Below are 15,243 nucleotides of genomic sequence, written 5' to 3' on the forward strand. Positions count from 1 at the left end.
GGGTTTCCCATACGTCCTTTTGAAAGTATACCTTCAAAAGGACTTGAACCATTGTTTGAGTTATCCAAACCTCTTGTGTCATAGTGTGCTTGAATAAGTATCATGATTCTAATGAGAAATTATTAGAGCTCTTTGAACAAGCATGAATGAAGTTTTTTAAACTTCTTTTTTACCTTTTACAATAACTTTTTTACTATTTTAGAATTCTTACAATGTACAACCAACCTTATTTACAATTCCATGTCTCTAAATTCAGTCATTTAACCAATTAATGACCATGTAGAATCATATAGATATGTACATATAGAATCATATATAGATATTGACCATGGGTCAAGCCTTTAGAAAATTTTGATCCATTGAATTGATGGTATGAGGACCGTATGCACCTTGTATGCGGAGCTATATGTGCAATAGGAATGTTTCTATGAATTGCCATGATAGGTACTGAAATATCATCAATAGAGTGATAAGTACTATTTAGCACCTAGAATAGAGTTGTTAGTGCTAGTCGATACTCACTATATAGCATTAAGACCTAGTTGGCACCCATAATGGAGTCACCACTGCTACTTTGTGAGTACCTAGCACTCACAATACAATTGAAAGTGCTAGTTTGATGTTTGTTCTCTCCCTCCATACTATAGATAATGGAATATTCCTCTCCAAAGGGATGAAAGAATTGCACAAAGCATACAAATATTCTTTCTTTATCCTAATAATGGATCAATATCTACATCTCTGAATGTAAGGGGAAATTTAACCTTACTAGGGAGCAAAGTTAGGGTTATGGAGCCACACATGTAACAATAAACATGAAGTGGTGATTCTTAGTTGTATTACATATTACATAGCCAGGTTACATTGGGTCAATCAACCTCCAATTAACCCTTGGTTGTGATAAGCTAGGTCCTCCCCATTTGCTACCTAAACTGGAGTCATAGCCTAAGAGTTGATGGAGGTAGCACTAGAGAGAAGCATCTGCTAACTTGTCAATGTTAGTGAAAGTGAGAATTATACATATAACATGCCCTTTCATAGGAGATGGGGGGGGGGGGGGGGGGGGGGGAAGAGAGAATTATACAAAAGATGAGTAGCAAGCGAGGTAAGAAATCTTTAAAGGCCACATGAAGTGTCCAAACTTTTTGTGGATGAGAAGCATCATTAAAGCACCCATCTTAGGCATAACTCAAAAGAAACCATCTTACCCTCGAGTTGTACTCTCCCATTAGGAAACACTTTAGTTGATATGTAGGGCCCAATCCATCCTAGTTTGAAAGCTGTTTTGAGGGGTCCCAATGTGGCATTATATAGTAACAGCCACAATTATATAGTAACAGCAACATTTCTTTTTCCAAATGTTCAAGCACAATATGCCTCTCGTGCTATGCTTTCCTTGCCTCTCACACTATGCTTTCCTTGTCCTTTGATTCACTTGCTATGATTAGGCTACTCAAAGATGTAGTTCATCTAGGTGGGCTAGTTGACGCAATCACCCCTTGATTGCCTCAGACTTATCTAAGTGATGTTAAGGTGCCACTCGGAGATTTAAGGTGCCACTCGGAGATTAGGAAGAACAAATAATAAGGGCACCAGAGCCTCCAAACCAAAAGTCATCCTGAATTGAGTTAAGTTTATGGTGACTTTGAATGCAGTTCTATATGCCCATATAGCTTGGCATCCCAATCACTCTTATGAGATTGCATGGTTTTGGTCAAAATCAACTTGAGAGTTTTGTTTGTAGACTTGGCTTCTCCATTGCCCTAGGCATAATAGGTTGTAGAGACAAAGTGCATAATCTTAAATTCATCCTTCAACAACTACATGACTTCATTCAAAAAGTGGGATCCTTGATCATTAACAAGTTGTATGGGGCAGCCACACTTGCATATTATATTTTCAAACACAAATTTGTCCATGCTCCGAGCCGAGTTATCTCTAAGCAAGGTAGCTTCAACCCATTTGGTAGCATAATCAGTAACAACCACAATATACTTATTCTATGTAAACTTGGATGGTTTGAAAGGACCAACAAAATCCAATCCCCGTCATTGGAATGCTTCCCAAGGAGGAGTAGGTTGTAATGGCATAGAGACTAGTTACGCAAAGGACGAACAATGTGTTGGCAAACATCGCACTACCATAATCCAACCTGCAACACCTTTTGAGCTATTAATTCATCTCAACAGTGTCCATCGGATGGACTCGAGTGACCTTCCTATAAGACTACAACCCAACGATGCAGAACACCATCTGCACATTGACGATAGAGATGCCCACCAATCAAAGTGAATTTCCAAGCCTTCAAGGCCAATAGCTTGTGTTGTCTCTTGGAATACTGTCTGAAAATGTTCCTCGGGACAAATAGTCCATCAAATCAACATATGCACTTTCATAGGGATCTAGTGCAAAGAGCTCGACACCTGGAAGCTCAGTGACAACCCCTTGAGTTTCTTATGGTGTCGGTAGCCGAGACAAGCCATCGGCTCCCACATGCATTTTAACAGGCTTATGAATGATTGTAAAATTGAATGCTTACAAAAGAAGCATCTAATGGACTAGTCGTCCTTGAATGACAGTCTTATTGATCATATAAGGCAAAGCCTAACAATCCACATAGAAAACAAATGGATTTCCAAGTAAATAGTGACAATTTTTGCACATTGAAGATTACGCCCAGAGCATCTTGCTCAGTAGTGCTATCATTAGATTCTGTAGGTGTTAGCAACCGACTGGCATAATACACCGGTTAATCTAATCTAATATATGGTTGTGCCAATATAATCCCTAGGCATATCTAGAGGCATAAACATGCACATGAAAAATGACATTCCATCAAGGTTGCCTCAAAATGGGTGTATCTGTAGCTCAATTTTCTAAGTCATAAAATACATAAGTCCGTTCAAACGTGGCATTATTCTTCGTTAATTCCTATAATGGAGCTGCAATGTTGGTAAAATCTTTAATAAAGCATCAATGTAGAAGCATGTATATATGTTTAGAGGCATATATCTCTTCCTATATCTATGCATATGTGTCATTATCATGCAGAAGCATGTAAGTATGTATGGGTGCTCACGCACACACACACACACATATACATATATGTATATATATATATAGATATAGATATACATATATGTACATACTTACATGCATGCATGCATACATACATACATACATACATACATACATACATACATACATACATACATATATATATATATATATATATTAATGCACTCATGCTCTATAGGAAGCAAGTGTGTGTGTGTGTGTGTGTGTGTGTGTGTTGGACTGGATCATAAGTCGAGTGATTCTAATTGGCAAAAGTGAGACATCACTTAGCTTTGACCCCCCCTCTCTCTCTCTACGTAGGAGGGAAGAGAGAGAGAGAGGAGAGAGAGAGAGAGAGAGAGAGAGAGAGAGAGAGAGAGAGAGACACACACACACACACACACACACACACACATCATAGACCCCATGTGCACACTAAAACATGCCCAAAGGCCCAGGGGGGGGAGGGATGTATGTTTGACATATTGCCATATCTTTTAAAAAATGCACGAAATGGGCAATAATGATCCACATTTCTTATACTTTATAAGGGCAAACCTTCATTGAGAATGTGTTATAATGCAAGGCAATAGGTTAGGGGCTAATGGTGAGAAATGATAAGGTATACCTTTGCATCTCTTCTAATTAAATTTAAAAGTTGCACCACAAGGAGAAAATAAAAAGAGAAGCATTTATTTCAAGGGGGAGAGGAGAGGGGGGAGGGATGAGAGAGAGAGAGTAGAGGTGATGGTGAGTAGAGGTGATGGAGAGTTTGGTAGTAGCTACACCACAAGGAGAAAAAAAAAAGAGAAGCATTTATTTCGAGGGGGAGAGGAGAGGGGGGAGGGATGTATGTTTGACATATTGCCATATCTTTAAATAAATGCATGAAATGGGCAATTATGATCCACATTTCTTATACTTTATAAGGGCAAACCTTCATTGAGAATGTGTTATAATGGAGGGCAATAGGTTAGGGGCTAATGGTGAGAAATAATAAGGTATACCTTTGCATCTCTTCTAATTAAATTTAAAAGTTATGAAAGATGGAGTGGTGTACCTTATGATGTTTTATATAGTTTCCTTATAGCTTAGAGTAGCCATCCATAGTAATCTATTTGTATGATGTCCGTAAACTATAAAAGTGCATCGTGATTTGAGAGTATAATATGTAAGGTTTTAATATGGTAAGAATTTGTATGCATCACATGATTTGTTAAGCTATAAACATGCCTTGAATGTAGAGAGAGAGAGAGAGAGAGACACACACACACACACACACACACATCATAGACCCCATGTGCACACTAAAACATGCCCAAAGGCCCAACACAAATATATGTGTAGACACACCATGACATATGCGGACATATAGGCACACATACACATAGTTGTTCCTGCCCAGCTAATATTTTTAACGTTATAATAATATATAGAGACGCGGGAGGGAAGAAAGGGAGACACAGAGAGAGAGAGAGAGAGAGAGAGAGAGAGAGAGAGAGAGAGAGACACACACACACACACACACACACACACACACACATCATATACCCCATGTGCACACTAAAACATGCCCAAAGACCCAACACACATATATGGGGAGGGGGGGGGGAGGAATGTATGTTTGACATATTGCCATATCTTTAAAAAGTGAGACACTTATTTAAAGTGTGTTAGATTCTCTCTCTCTCTCTCTCTCTCTCTCTCTCACTTCCCAATATATGTATTTTACTTGCATATATGTTACAAGAAGGTGTCACCCTCCTCTTTAGGTTGCATCTAAGTCCATTTTATGTGCTCACAGTCTTCTCAAATAATGTAGAAGGAGCATGCAATGTATGCAATTTGATGCATACTATGTTTTCTCTGGTTATCTTTTGGAGGATGTTCCATTTACACGGCCGTAACCCAAATCTTTGTAACATGATACTCTATGAGTAGAGGTCTTACTAATGCAATTGCTTATGTCATGGAAGGTAAGGAAGAAAGTTCAATGAGTGAAATATATGTGAGTAACCTTGAATGATCCTAGGTCCTTTAGATACATTTATTTAATGCGCTCTGTTTTCGAGTACATATTTAATTATAATATTAGCGTATGTCATGCATTTAGATACATACATACACACAACTTACCTACATATATCGCTCATGTGCATGTAGTCACACCCTTACGTTGCTCATCTTAGTTCCCAATCTTTGTATTTTACTAGAATACATGTTACAAGAATGTCTCACCATATTCTTTAGGTTGCATCTACATACATGGCATTGAGTCTTTCCATACATATGTTTACATGAATTTACACATATATGCATGCAATTATGCACTCATGTGCATGCACTCACACCCACAAAGCATTTACACCTACGTATGTTTCATGGGCCCTGGATGCATATCTTAAGCGAAAAGGTGAAAGATTCATGCTATGAAATTACAATAGGAAGTTATAGGCTATTTTTGCAAATTTTTGTTGTCAAGCATTCCATTTAGCATGCATGAATATTTATATTAGTTGACTCCATTTGGCATGCATCATTACTTCTACCAAATGAGTCCATGTACACTCCATTTATTTGATTGACAATTTCATCCTTTGCCTTATATGCCATAAATCCCAAACCTTATATATATATATATATATATATATAGAGAGAGAGAGAGAGAGAGAGAGAGAGAGAGAATAAGATATATATGGTTGTGTTCATAAATAGACAATGGCAAAAGAAACAAGTTGTCATAGGAGAAAATTATGGGATTCAACACGCACACCACGTCGCAGTATTGCCAGACAGAGAACAAGGTTTTAGACACATGGGGCCAATTGTAGAGGTTGTTCATTGCAGACAACATAATCAAATGCAGGGACATAATGATGTACAATTGAATGTAGATAATTTAACATGTCTTGATAAAAGAAGTTTATTGTGTTCAACACGTAAGGCATGTCGCAATGTTGCTAGGCAGAGAACAATGCTCAAAAAGCAAGGTATGAGTACAGCTATGGACTGTATGAGTAAGGAGTTTGCTTGATAGTCTTAAAGAAGGGAATGTTTTTTGTACTGCAATTAGAAGTGTGAGTGCAGCCACGTGCAAGCATGGATTCTCACTTTCTAGAGCCAGGTAAAATCTACTTTTTTCCCTGATGGTGCACCAAATGTGCAGCATTGTGTATTGGGGGAAGAAATACAATAGATGCTTTAGTAATAGGTACAACAATTCAATTGGATGCAGTTAGAGATTATGGGCAATCAAGGGCACAAGAGCATGTTGTTGGCAGCAATAGGAATGTAGGTTTAGGTTCTAGGGGGATCCTATCTATCCTGCATCGATTTCCATTAAGGATGACATAAGGCACCCATCTTTGTATCCATTGGTTTCCAATAGTCCTGTTGTTCATTCACTTGGAGTTATGGATTGCATATGCAGTTTCTGTCATGCTCAATTGTAGAAGCAAGAGACCAGAAGATTGCATCAGGTTGTGGGAAAGTATTGTTGTAAAGTTGGCCGTGTGTCATTGTTGCCATTGGAAGATCCACTAGAGATTTTAAAAGTTCTACTTCATGGAAGTGATGCTAGAAGCAGATCATTTAAGGATAATATAAGAGCCTATGATAGTGTCATGGCGTTTGCCTCAATGGGAGCCCAAGTTGATCAAATGTTCTCTGGGAATAGGGGTATACATAAATTTCAGATTCATGGCACAGTGTACCATTGTGTCAGGAGTTTGCTACCTGACGAGACAGGAGCTTCCACAGTTTGCATAGTTATATGTCCATGATACAGATCATGAGTTGCAAAACCGTTTGGATGGGATGCCCAGTTTGAATCTTGGCATTTTGGAATTGTTGCAAAGGATGATGCATGAATGCAATCCATATGCCAGTGCATTGGTTGCTGTGGGGAAAGTATTGAGAAGAAATCCACATGCAAACTTGAAGATGGTAATTTGTGAGAGCCGGTAAACCTCAAGACAGTACTTGGTCCCAACTAGCGAGGTTGCCACTATCATGCCAGGGCAAGGGGGTGATTTTGATGTTGGGAATCAAGACATCCAATTTTTAAGATGCAATGGATTGATAACCAGAATATCAAATTTGCATCGATCATACATGTCACTCATGTATGTTCTTCTATTTCCCCGAGGGGAGGATGGATGGCATTCATATATCCCTTATAGAGATGTTCCTACTCACGTATCATTACATCATGTACAAAGGAAAAATTGTGTGACACAGAGACAGTATTATGCATACCGTTCTGCAAGTAAGGCCTGATACAAGTGCGTGCCTTCTACGAGGGGGGAGATTATTGCAACAATATATTGTTGATGCATATAGTAGTATTGAAGAGTCCAGATTAGTGTGGATACGCAACAATGAATCTTCTTTACGTGCAGAAGTTTATCAAGGATTGATGGACATGTTAAATGTAGTTGATGCAATGCATAATGTATTGGGCAATGATGTCGAGCATAGAGTTGTGTTGCCATCCTCTTTTATAGGAGGACCATGTTATATGTGCCAGTTATACCAAGATGCAATGGCAATTGTGAGAAAAAAGGGTAAACCAAATTTGTTTATTACGTTCACCTGCAACCCAAGATGGTCAGAAATATCTGAAGGATTGTTGCCAGGTCAAAGAGCACAAGATCACCCGGATTTGACAATCTGTGTATTTTATCAAAAACACAAGGATCTGATGCAGTCGATTATAAAGCATGATTTTTTTGGAAAAGTTGATGGGTATGTATGTGTAATTGAGTTTTAAAAGAGAGGTCTTCCGCACTCACACACACTATTGATTTTGAAAGGTGCATTCAAACCTACTCAGGTTGGTCACTATGATCAATTGGTATGTGCAGAAGTTTCAGATAAAACCCTTTTCCTTGAGTTGCATGAGATTATTGCACAATGCAATGTTCATGGCCCATGCAGTGCACTTAATGTCTCTACTGCTTGCATGTTTAATGGCAAATGTAGTCGTCACTATGCACGTCCTTCTCTCAGTCTATTGTGGTGGGTAACGATGGTTACCCTATCTACATGCATCGAGATGATGGTAGAAAGATTCGGGTGAAAGAGGGTATAGTGGATAATCGTTGGATTGTGCCATTCAATCCTTTCCTCTCTATGAAGTATAAGGCACATATCAATGTTGAAATTTGTTCCACAAATACTGCAGTCTGGAATGGTTCACTTACAACCTATTGCAACATGATGCAAATAATTTGCTTTACAGTGACTTTCCATGCAAGATGGTTTGGAACAAATCCAATAAAAAGTGGTCTAGAAGAAGGCAAGGCAATAGCATTGGTTAAATGTATAACATTTCTCCATCTGCTGGTGGTGAATTATATTTCATGCGTATGCTACTTAACGTTTGCAAGGGTTGTAAGTGTTTTGATGACTTGTGCACTTTTGATGGGCATGTTTACCCTACTTTCAAGGCAGCATGTGTAGCTAGAGGGTTGTTGGAAAGTGATGAGGAATGGTTTATCTACATGTAAGAGGCCGTTTTACATCAAAATAGCACACAGTTGAGGCACCTTTTTGTTGCAATTTTGATTTTTTGTAAGCCAACATCTCCAATAATTTTGTGGGAAAGATTCTCAGACGATCTATTGGATGATTTCTTCCATGCATTGGAATCAAGTATGGTTGACCGTCTTGGATTGGCACGAAAGGAGGCTCTATGGCACTTGGAGCACATTCTCCAACAACATGGGAGAAGGTTGGTAGAGTTTGATGGATTGCCTACCTTGGATAGATCATGTGTATTAGTAGCTACAAATGCTCTATTGCAAGAAGAAAGAATGCTTGATTTTAAGAGTGAGGCATGACTTGGTCAACAGATGGAAAGTATGTTATCATTGTCAATGGACTCAGATTCTAGCAACGGTTTGGTGCTGTGTTTTTTCTTGATGGTCCGAGAGGATCTGGAAAGACTTTCCTATACAATTGTTTGCTTTCTCGATTGCGTGGGGAGGGGCATGTCACTTTGGCATGCACTTCTTCTGGGATTGCAGCGTTGTTACTAAGCAATGGACGCACATCACACTCGCGGTTCAAGATACCACTGGATTTGGATGCTACCAGCAATTGCAATATAAAGGTTAACAGTCATCTTGCAGATGTTCTGAAGATAGCAAAGTTGATAATATGGGATGAGGCACCTATGACTCATCGATTCACATTTGAGGCACTGGACAGGACGCTGCAAGATATCATGTCAAATGACCAATTGTTTGGTGGAAAGGTGGTGTTGTTAGGGGGGGATTTTAGGCAGGACTTGCCACTTATTCCCAAGGCAAGACGAGAAGATATTGTCAACTCTACATTGTGCCACTCAAGGATTTGGAGATGCGTCAAGGTATTGAAGCTGGTACAGAATATGCGGGTTATTTAGGAAGGTGATAATTCAATAGAGCAAAAATTCATACAATGGGTGTTAGATATTGAAAATGGAACTAGCAGGTGTATAAGAGAAGACACTGTTGCAATCCCATCAAAGATGCTTTTAAGGACAAACTCTATGGAAGGTCTGATTGAGCGGGTGTGCTCATGTGGAGATTCCTTTTTGTATGCAGTAGAGTATCTTAACAAGCTCGATCTTGGTGGTGGATACTCACCTCATCGGCTAGTTTTGAAACAAAATGCTCCCCTCATTTTGTTGCGCAATCTAAATCCTTGACAGGGATTATGCAATGGGACTCGGCTAATATGCAAAGAGTTCCACACGAAGGTATTGGAAGTTGAGATTATGAAAACTGGTACCAATGCTAGAGATAGGATGTTCATCCCAAGAGTAACTTTCATTCCCAGTAACTTGAAACTTCCATTTGATATGAGAAGAAGGCAATTTCCTATTTGACTAGCATTTGGCATGACGATAAACAAGGCACATGGCCAAACAATGTCTATCCTAGGCTTATACTTGGCGACACTGGTGTTTAGTCACGAGTATTTATACGTGGCTTTATCACATGTTTGATCATCAAATGCACTCAAAGTATTCCTTCCAGAGAGTGTGGATCGGGTTAGTGATGGGGATGTTGAAATTAGTTGTACGACAAATGTTGTATACAAAGAGGTTTTACAATTGGCATCAAGAAGAACCTAGCAGTATGCCAGTGCTCTTTGAAAGCCTCTTCAGACTTTGTTGGGTAACAAAAAAGGTCTAACAATTGTAAGCCTTTGAAGTGTGGATTAAAAATCGGTGATGACTATCTTTGTATAATTTGCATGAGCTCATTCCATATTCCATTCAAACAATATCGTCTCTGGAATTTTGACAATGTATGATTTTTGTAAGTTTTATGGGTTCACACATTGTTATTTTTTTTTCAAATTATGGATTATCAAATGTACTATAACTAATGTTCTTAATTTGTGGCTTGGTGAAGCCTTTTAATTTCTTCTCTATATATAGGTTGACACATCTATTGTTATTGTAATATGATATGTATTGTTATTGTAATATGATATGATAGGATGGCAGCGTCATTTACATTCACCACCGAGACAATTGCACGGGTAGCAGGTACAGAATTGTATAGTAGTCAGTTGCTAAGTTGACTTATTTAATAGTATAGTCATTTACCTTTAGGAATATATAGATCCCAATGGTTGGAGAGCTGGGGTGCACGCCTAGCAGGTTACATATATAAGTGAATAAACATGATATTATTTTCCTTTAGGGCGGTTCCTGACTCAAGTTTTGCAATGAATCTCTTCGGTCTAGCGTATGATGGGGTGGAACGTCTCAATTTTGGATATTTTGCCATGAGTTCTCAATGTCTTGCTGGGAATAATAGTCCCTAGACCATCTATGTGCACTTCATTGGGTACCTGGAGCCGATGGGAATAGATGTATTTTATCGAGGGGCAAACGAAGACTTTGTATATGCATTTATGTACCACATACACACTCCTGTGCGCCATCATAAGCATTCTAATTAATGTGTTGAGTATTATCAAGACACAGTTCTAAATTTTCCTAATTTAATGATTATAATTCTTAAATGATCTTTTTGCCTTGCATAGGTCGATGCCGCACGCGTGTGGTGGTGCGTGGGGTGGGACATAGACGTAGTCTGTTTTCTTAGGGGAGCTGATATAGACACTTTGTATCTAAATATATGAATTTGTAAGATTTGATAGTGCTCTTTTATAGAGCGTATATTTTGTTAGGTATGCTATTTTAAAGTAAATCTTCTTTTGTTAGGTATGCACATATATAATTATACTCAAACAAATTCATAACTTCTATTTATTTATACTCAAACACATTTAATTAAAAAAAATTCATGAATTCTATTTATTTATAGTCAAACTAATGTATCCCATAAACCAAGATTGATTGTGTTGCAATCTAGCACTACATTGGCATACAATGCATTGCGCACGTAATCTTGCAAAATTCCATATATGAAATCAGAGAGGAGATATGCATACAAACATGTTTAATTCAAACAAATTCATGAATTTTATTTATTTATACTCAAACTAATGTATTCCATAAACCAAGATTGATTGTGTTGCAATCTAGCACTACGTTTATGTCTCACCCCATGCACCACCACACACGTGCAGCATCGACCTACGCAAGGCAAAAAGATCATTTAAGAATTATAATCATTAAACCGAGATTAAATCAAGGAAAATTTAAAACTGTGTCTTAATAATACTCAACACATTAATTAGAATGCTTACGCTGGCGCACAGGAGTGTGTATGTGGTACATAAATGCATATACAAAGTCTTCGTTCACCCCTCGATAAAATACATCTGTTCCCATCGGCTCCAAGTACCCAATGAAGTGCACATAGATGGTCTGGGGACTATTATTCCCAGCAAGATGCTGAGAACTCATGGCAAAATATCCAAAATTGAGACGTTCCAGCCCATCATATGCTAGACTGAGGAGATTCATTGCAAAACTTGAGTCAAGAACCACCCTAAAGGAAAATAATATCATGTTTATTCGCTTATATATGTAACCTAAGTAGCTTTCAACTTTAAAAAAAAAAAAAAAGGTTATGTACCCAATAAAGCTCTTCAACTCCAAGATGCCAACCAATAGCTGGGCACACACCCCAGCTCTCCAACCATCAGGATCTATATATTCCTAAAGGTCAACCTAGCAATTGACTACTACACAATTATGTACCTGCTACCTGTGCAATTGTCTCGGTGGTGAATGTAAATGACGCTGCCATCCTATCATATCATATTACAATAACAATACATATCATATTACAGTAACAATAGATGTGTCAACCTATATATAGAGAAGAAATTAAAAGGCTTCACCAAGCCACAAATTAAGAAGAACATTAGTTATAGTACATTTGATAATCCATAATTTGAAGAAAAAATAACAATGTGTGAACCCATAAAACTCACAAAAATCATACATTGTCAAAATTCTAGAGACGACATTGTTTGAATGGAATATGGAATGAGCTCATGAAAATTATACAAAAATAGTCATCACCGATTTTTAATCCACACTTCAAAGGCTTACAATTGATAGACCTTTTTTGTCACCCAACAAAGTCTAAAGAGGCTTTCAAAGAGCACTAGCATACTGCTAGGTTCTTCTTGATGCCAATTGTAAAACCTCTTTGTATACAACATTTGTGGTACAACTCATTTCAGCATCCCCATCACTAACCCGATCCACACTCTCTGGAAGGAATACTTTGACTGCATTTGATGATCAGACATGCAAGAAAGCCACGTATAATTGCTCGTGACTAAACACTCGTGTCGCCAAGTATAAGCCTAGGATAGACATTGTTTAGTCCTGTGCCATCGTCATGCTTAATGCTAGCCGAACAGGAAATTGCCTTCTTCTCATATCAAATGGAAGTTTCAAGTTATTGGGAATAAAAGTTACTCTTGGAATGAACATCCTATCTCCAGCATTGGTACCAGTGATAATCTTAACTTCCAATACCTTTGTGTGGAACTCTTTGCATATCAGCAGAGTCCCATTGCATAATCTTCATCGAGGATTTAGATTGCGCAACAAAATGAGGGGAGCATTTTGTTTCAAAATGAGCCAATGCGGTGGGTATCCACCACTAAGATCGAGCGTGTTAAGATACTCTTGTGCATACAAAAAGGAATCTCCGCATGAGCTCTCTATTGAGTCTGCACTTAGATACTCCTTTTCCTCACCACGCATTACCTTTAGTATAGTAGCATTGACTGCATCAACTTCAAGGTTTCGAGGTGCGAGAATAGCGCGGTCTCGAAAATACGATGCATAATCCACAACCCTTGCAAGTCCTGTATACACCCACTCAATCAGACCTTCCATAGAGTTTGTCCTTAAAAGCATCTTTGATGGGATTGCAACAATGTCTTCTCTTATACACTTGCTAGTTCCATTTCCAATATCTAGCACCCATTGTATGAATTTTTGCTCTATTGAATTATCACCTTCCTGAATAAACCACATATTTTGTACTAGCTTCAATACCTTGATGCATCTCCAAATCCTTGAGTGGCGCAATGTAGAGTTGACAATATCTTCTTGTATTGCCTTGGGAATAACTGGCAAGACTTGCCTAAAAGCCCCCCCTAGCAACACCACCTTTCCAACAAATAGTTGGTCATTTGACATGATATCTTGTGGCATCCTGTCCAGTGCCTCAAATGCAAATCGATGAGTTATAGGTGCCTCATCCTATATTATCAACTTTGCTATCTTCAAAACATCTGCAAGATGAATGCCAACCTTTATATTGCAACTGTTGGTGGCATCCAAATCCAGTGCTATCTTGAACCACGAGTGTGTTGTGCATCCATTGCTTAGTAACAATGCTGCAATCCCAAAAGAAGCACATGCCAAAGCGACATGCCCCTCCCCACGCAACCAAGAAAGCAAATAATTGTATAGGAAAGATTTCCAGATCCTCCCAGACCATCAAGAAAAAATGCCGCACCGACATTTGCATAGACTGTTACCAGAATTTGATCGAAGGCAATCTGTTGACAATGATTTAAGGTACTTTCCATCTGTTGACCAAGTCGTGCCTCACTCTCAAAATCAAACATTCTTTCTTCTTGCAATAGAGCATTTATAGCTGCCAATATACATGATCTATCCAAGGTAGGCAAACCATCAAACTCTACCAACCTTCTCCCATGTTGTTGGAGAATGTGCTCCAAGTGCCATAGAGCCTCCTTTCGTGCCAATCCACAACAGTCAACCATACTTGATTCCAATGCATGGAAAAAATCATGCGATAGATCGTCTGAGAATCTTTCCCACGAAATTTCTGGAGATATTGGCTCACAAAAAATCAAAATTGCAACAAAAAGGTGCCTCAACTGTGTGCTATTTTGATGTAAAACGGCCTCTTGCATGCAAATAAACCATTCCTCATCACTTTCCAACAACCCTCTAGCTATACATGCTACCTTGAAAGTAGGGTAAACATGCCCATCAAAAGTGCGCAAGTCATCAAAACACTTACAACCCTTGCAAACGTTAAGTAGCATATGCATGAAATATAATTCACCAGCAGATGGAGAAATATTATACATCCGACCAATGCTATTGCCTTGCCTTCTTCTAAACCACTTTTTATTGGATTTGTTCCAAACCATCTTGCATGGAAAGTCACTATAAAGCAAATTATCTGCATCATGTTGCAATCGGTTGTAAGTGAACCATTCCGTGAGGATAGTCTTTCTGTTCTATTCCCTATCCACCACATTGTGCAAATCATCATCATCTCTGAATATCACATTATTCAACATCAGAAGATGGACCTGCAACCTTTGTACATTTGGCTTTTCATCATGCATATCATACTCATAAATGCGCCATCATGCTTCTGATGCTGATACATAACGTGCATCTAGGTAATTGTTTATCTCATCAATTCCACAATCGACTGGGTTGTGTAGTTGTCCTTGTCCTTCCACACGATTTATCTGCATCCTGATGTTGCTCTGTCATGTCCCTTATACACGTATTTATATAAATACTTGACTGCAGTAATTGTGAAGCAAATTTCAACATTGATATGTGCCTTGTACTTCATAGAGAGGAAAGGATTGAATGGCACAATCCAACGATTATCCACTATAACCTCTTTCACCCGTATCTTGCTACCACCATCTCAACGCATGTAGATAGGGTAACCATCGTTACCCACCCCAGTA

The 15,243-nt window shown here is 38.5% G+C and overlaps 1 protein-coding gene across 1 annotated transcript; it reads right to left on the reverse strand.

The window, feature by feature from the left end:
• Positions 1–13,069: 13,069 nt before the first annotated feature.
• Positions 13,070–13,693, reverse strand: LOC147884328 (uncharacterized). Its single transcript, XM_087398180.1, has one exon. It carries the CDS (start codon positions 13,691–13,693, stop codon positions 13,070–13,072), a length of 624 nt encoding a protein of 207 aa, XP_087254306.1.
• Positions 13,694–15,243: the final 1,550 nt, after the last annotated feature.

This window comes from Dipteris shenzhenensis, chromosome 27, assembly GCF_047967505.1.
Source record: "Dipteris shenzhenensis isolate YYH24624 ecotype China chromosome 27, Dip_SZ_1.0, whole genome shotgun sequence".
Classification (NCBI taxonomy): Eukaryota; Viridiplantae; Streptophyta; class Polypodiopsida; order Gleicheniales; family Dipteridaceae; genus Dipteris; species Dipteris shenzhenensis.

What these genes read in the sequence shown, in the direction of transcription:
- LOC147884328 (XM_087398180.1), bottom strand. Translation starts at nt 13,693, where the DNA reads ATGTCAAATGACCAACTATTTGTTGGAAAGGTGGTGTTGCTAGGGGGG.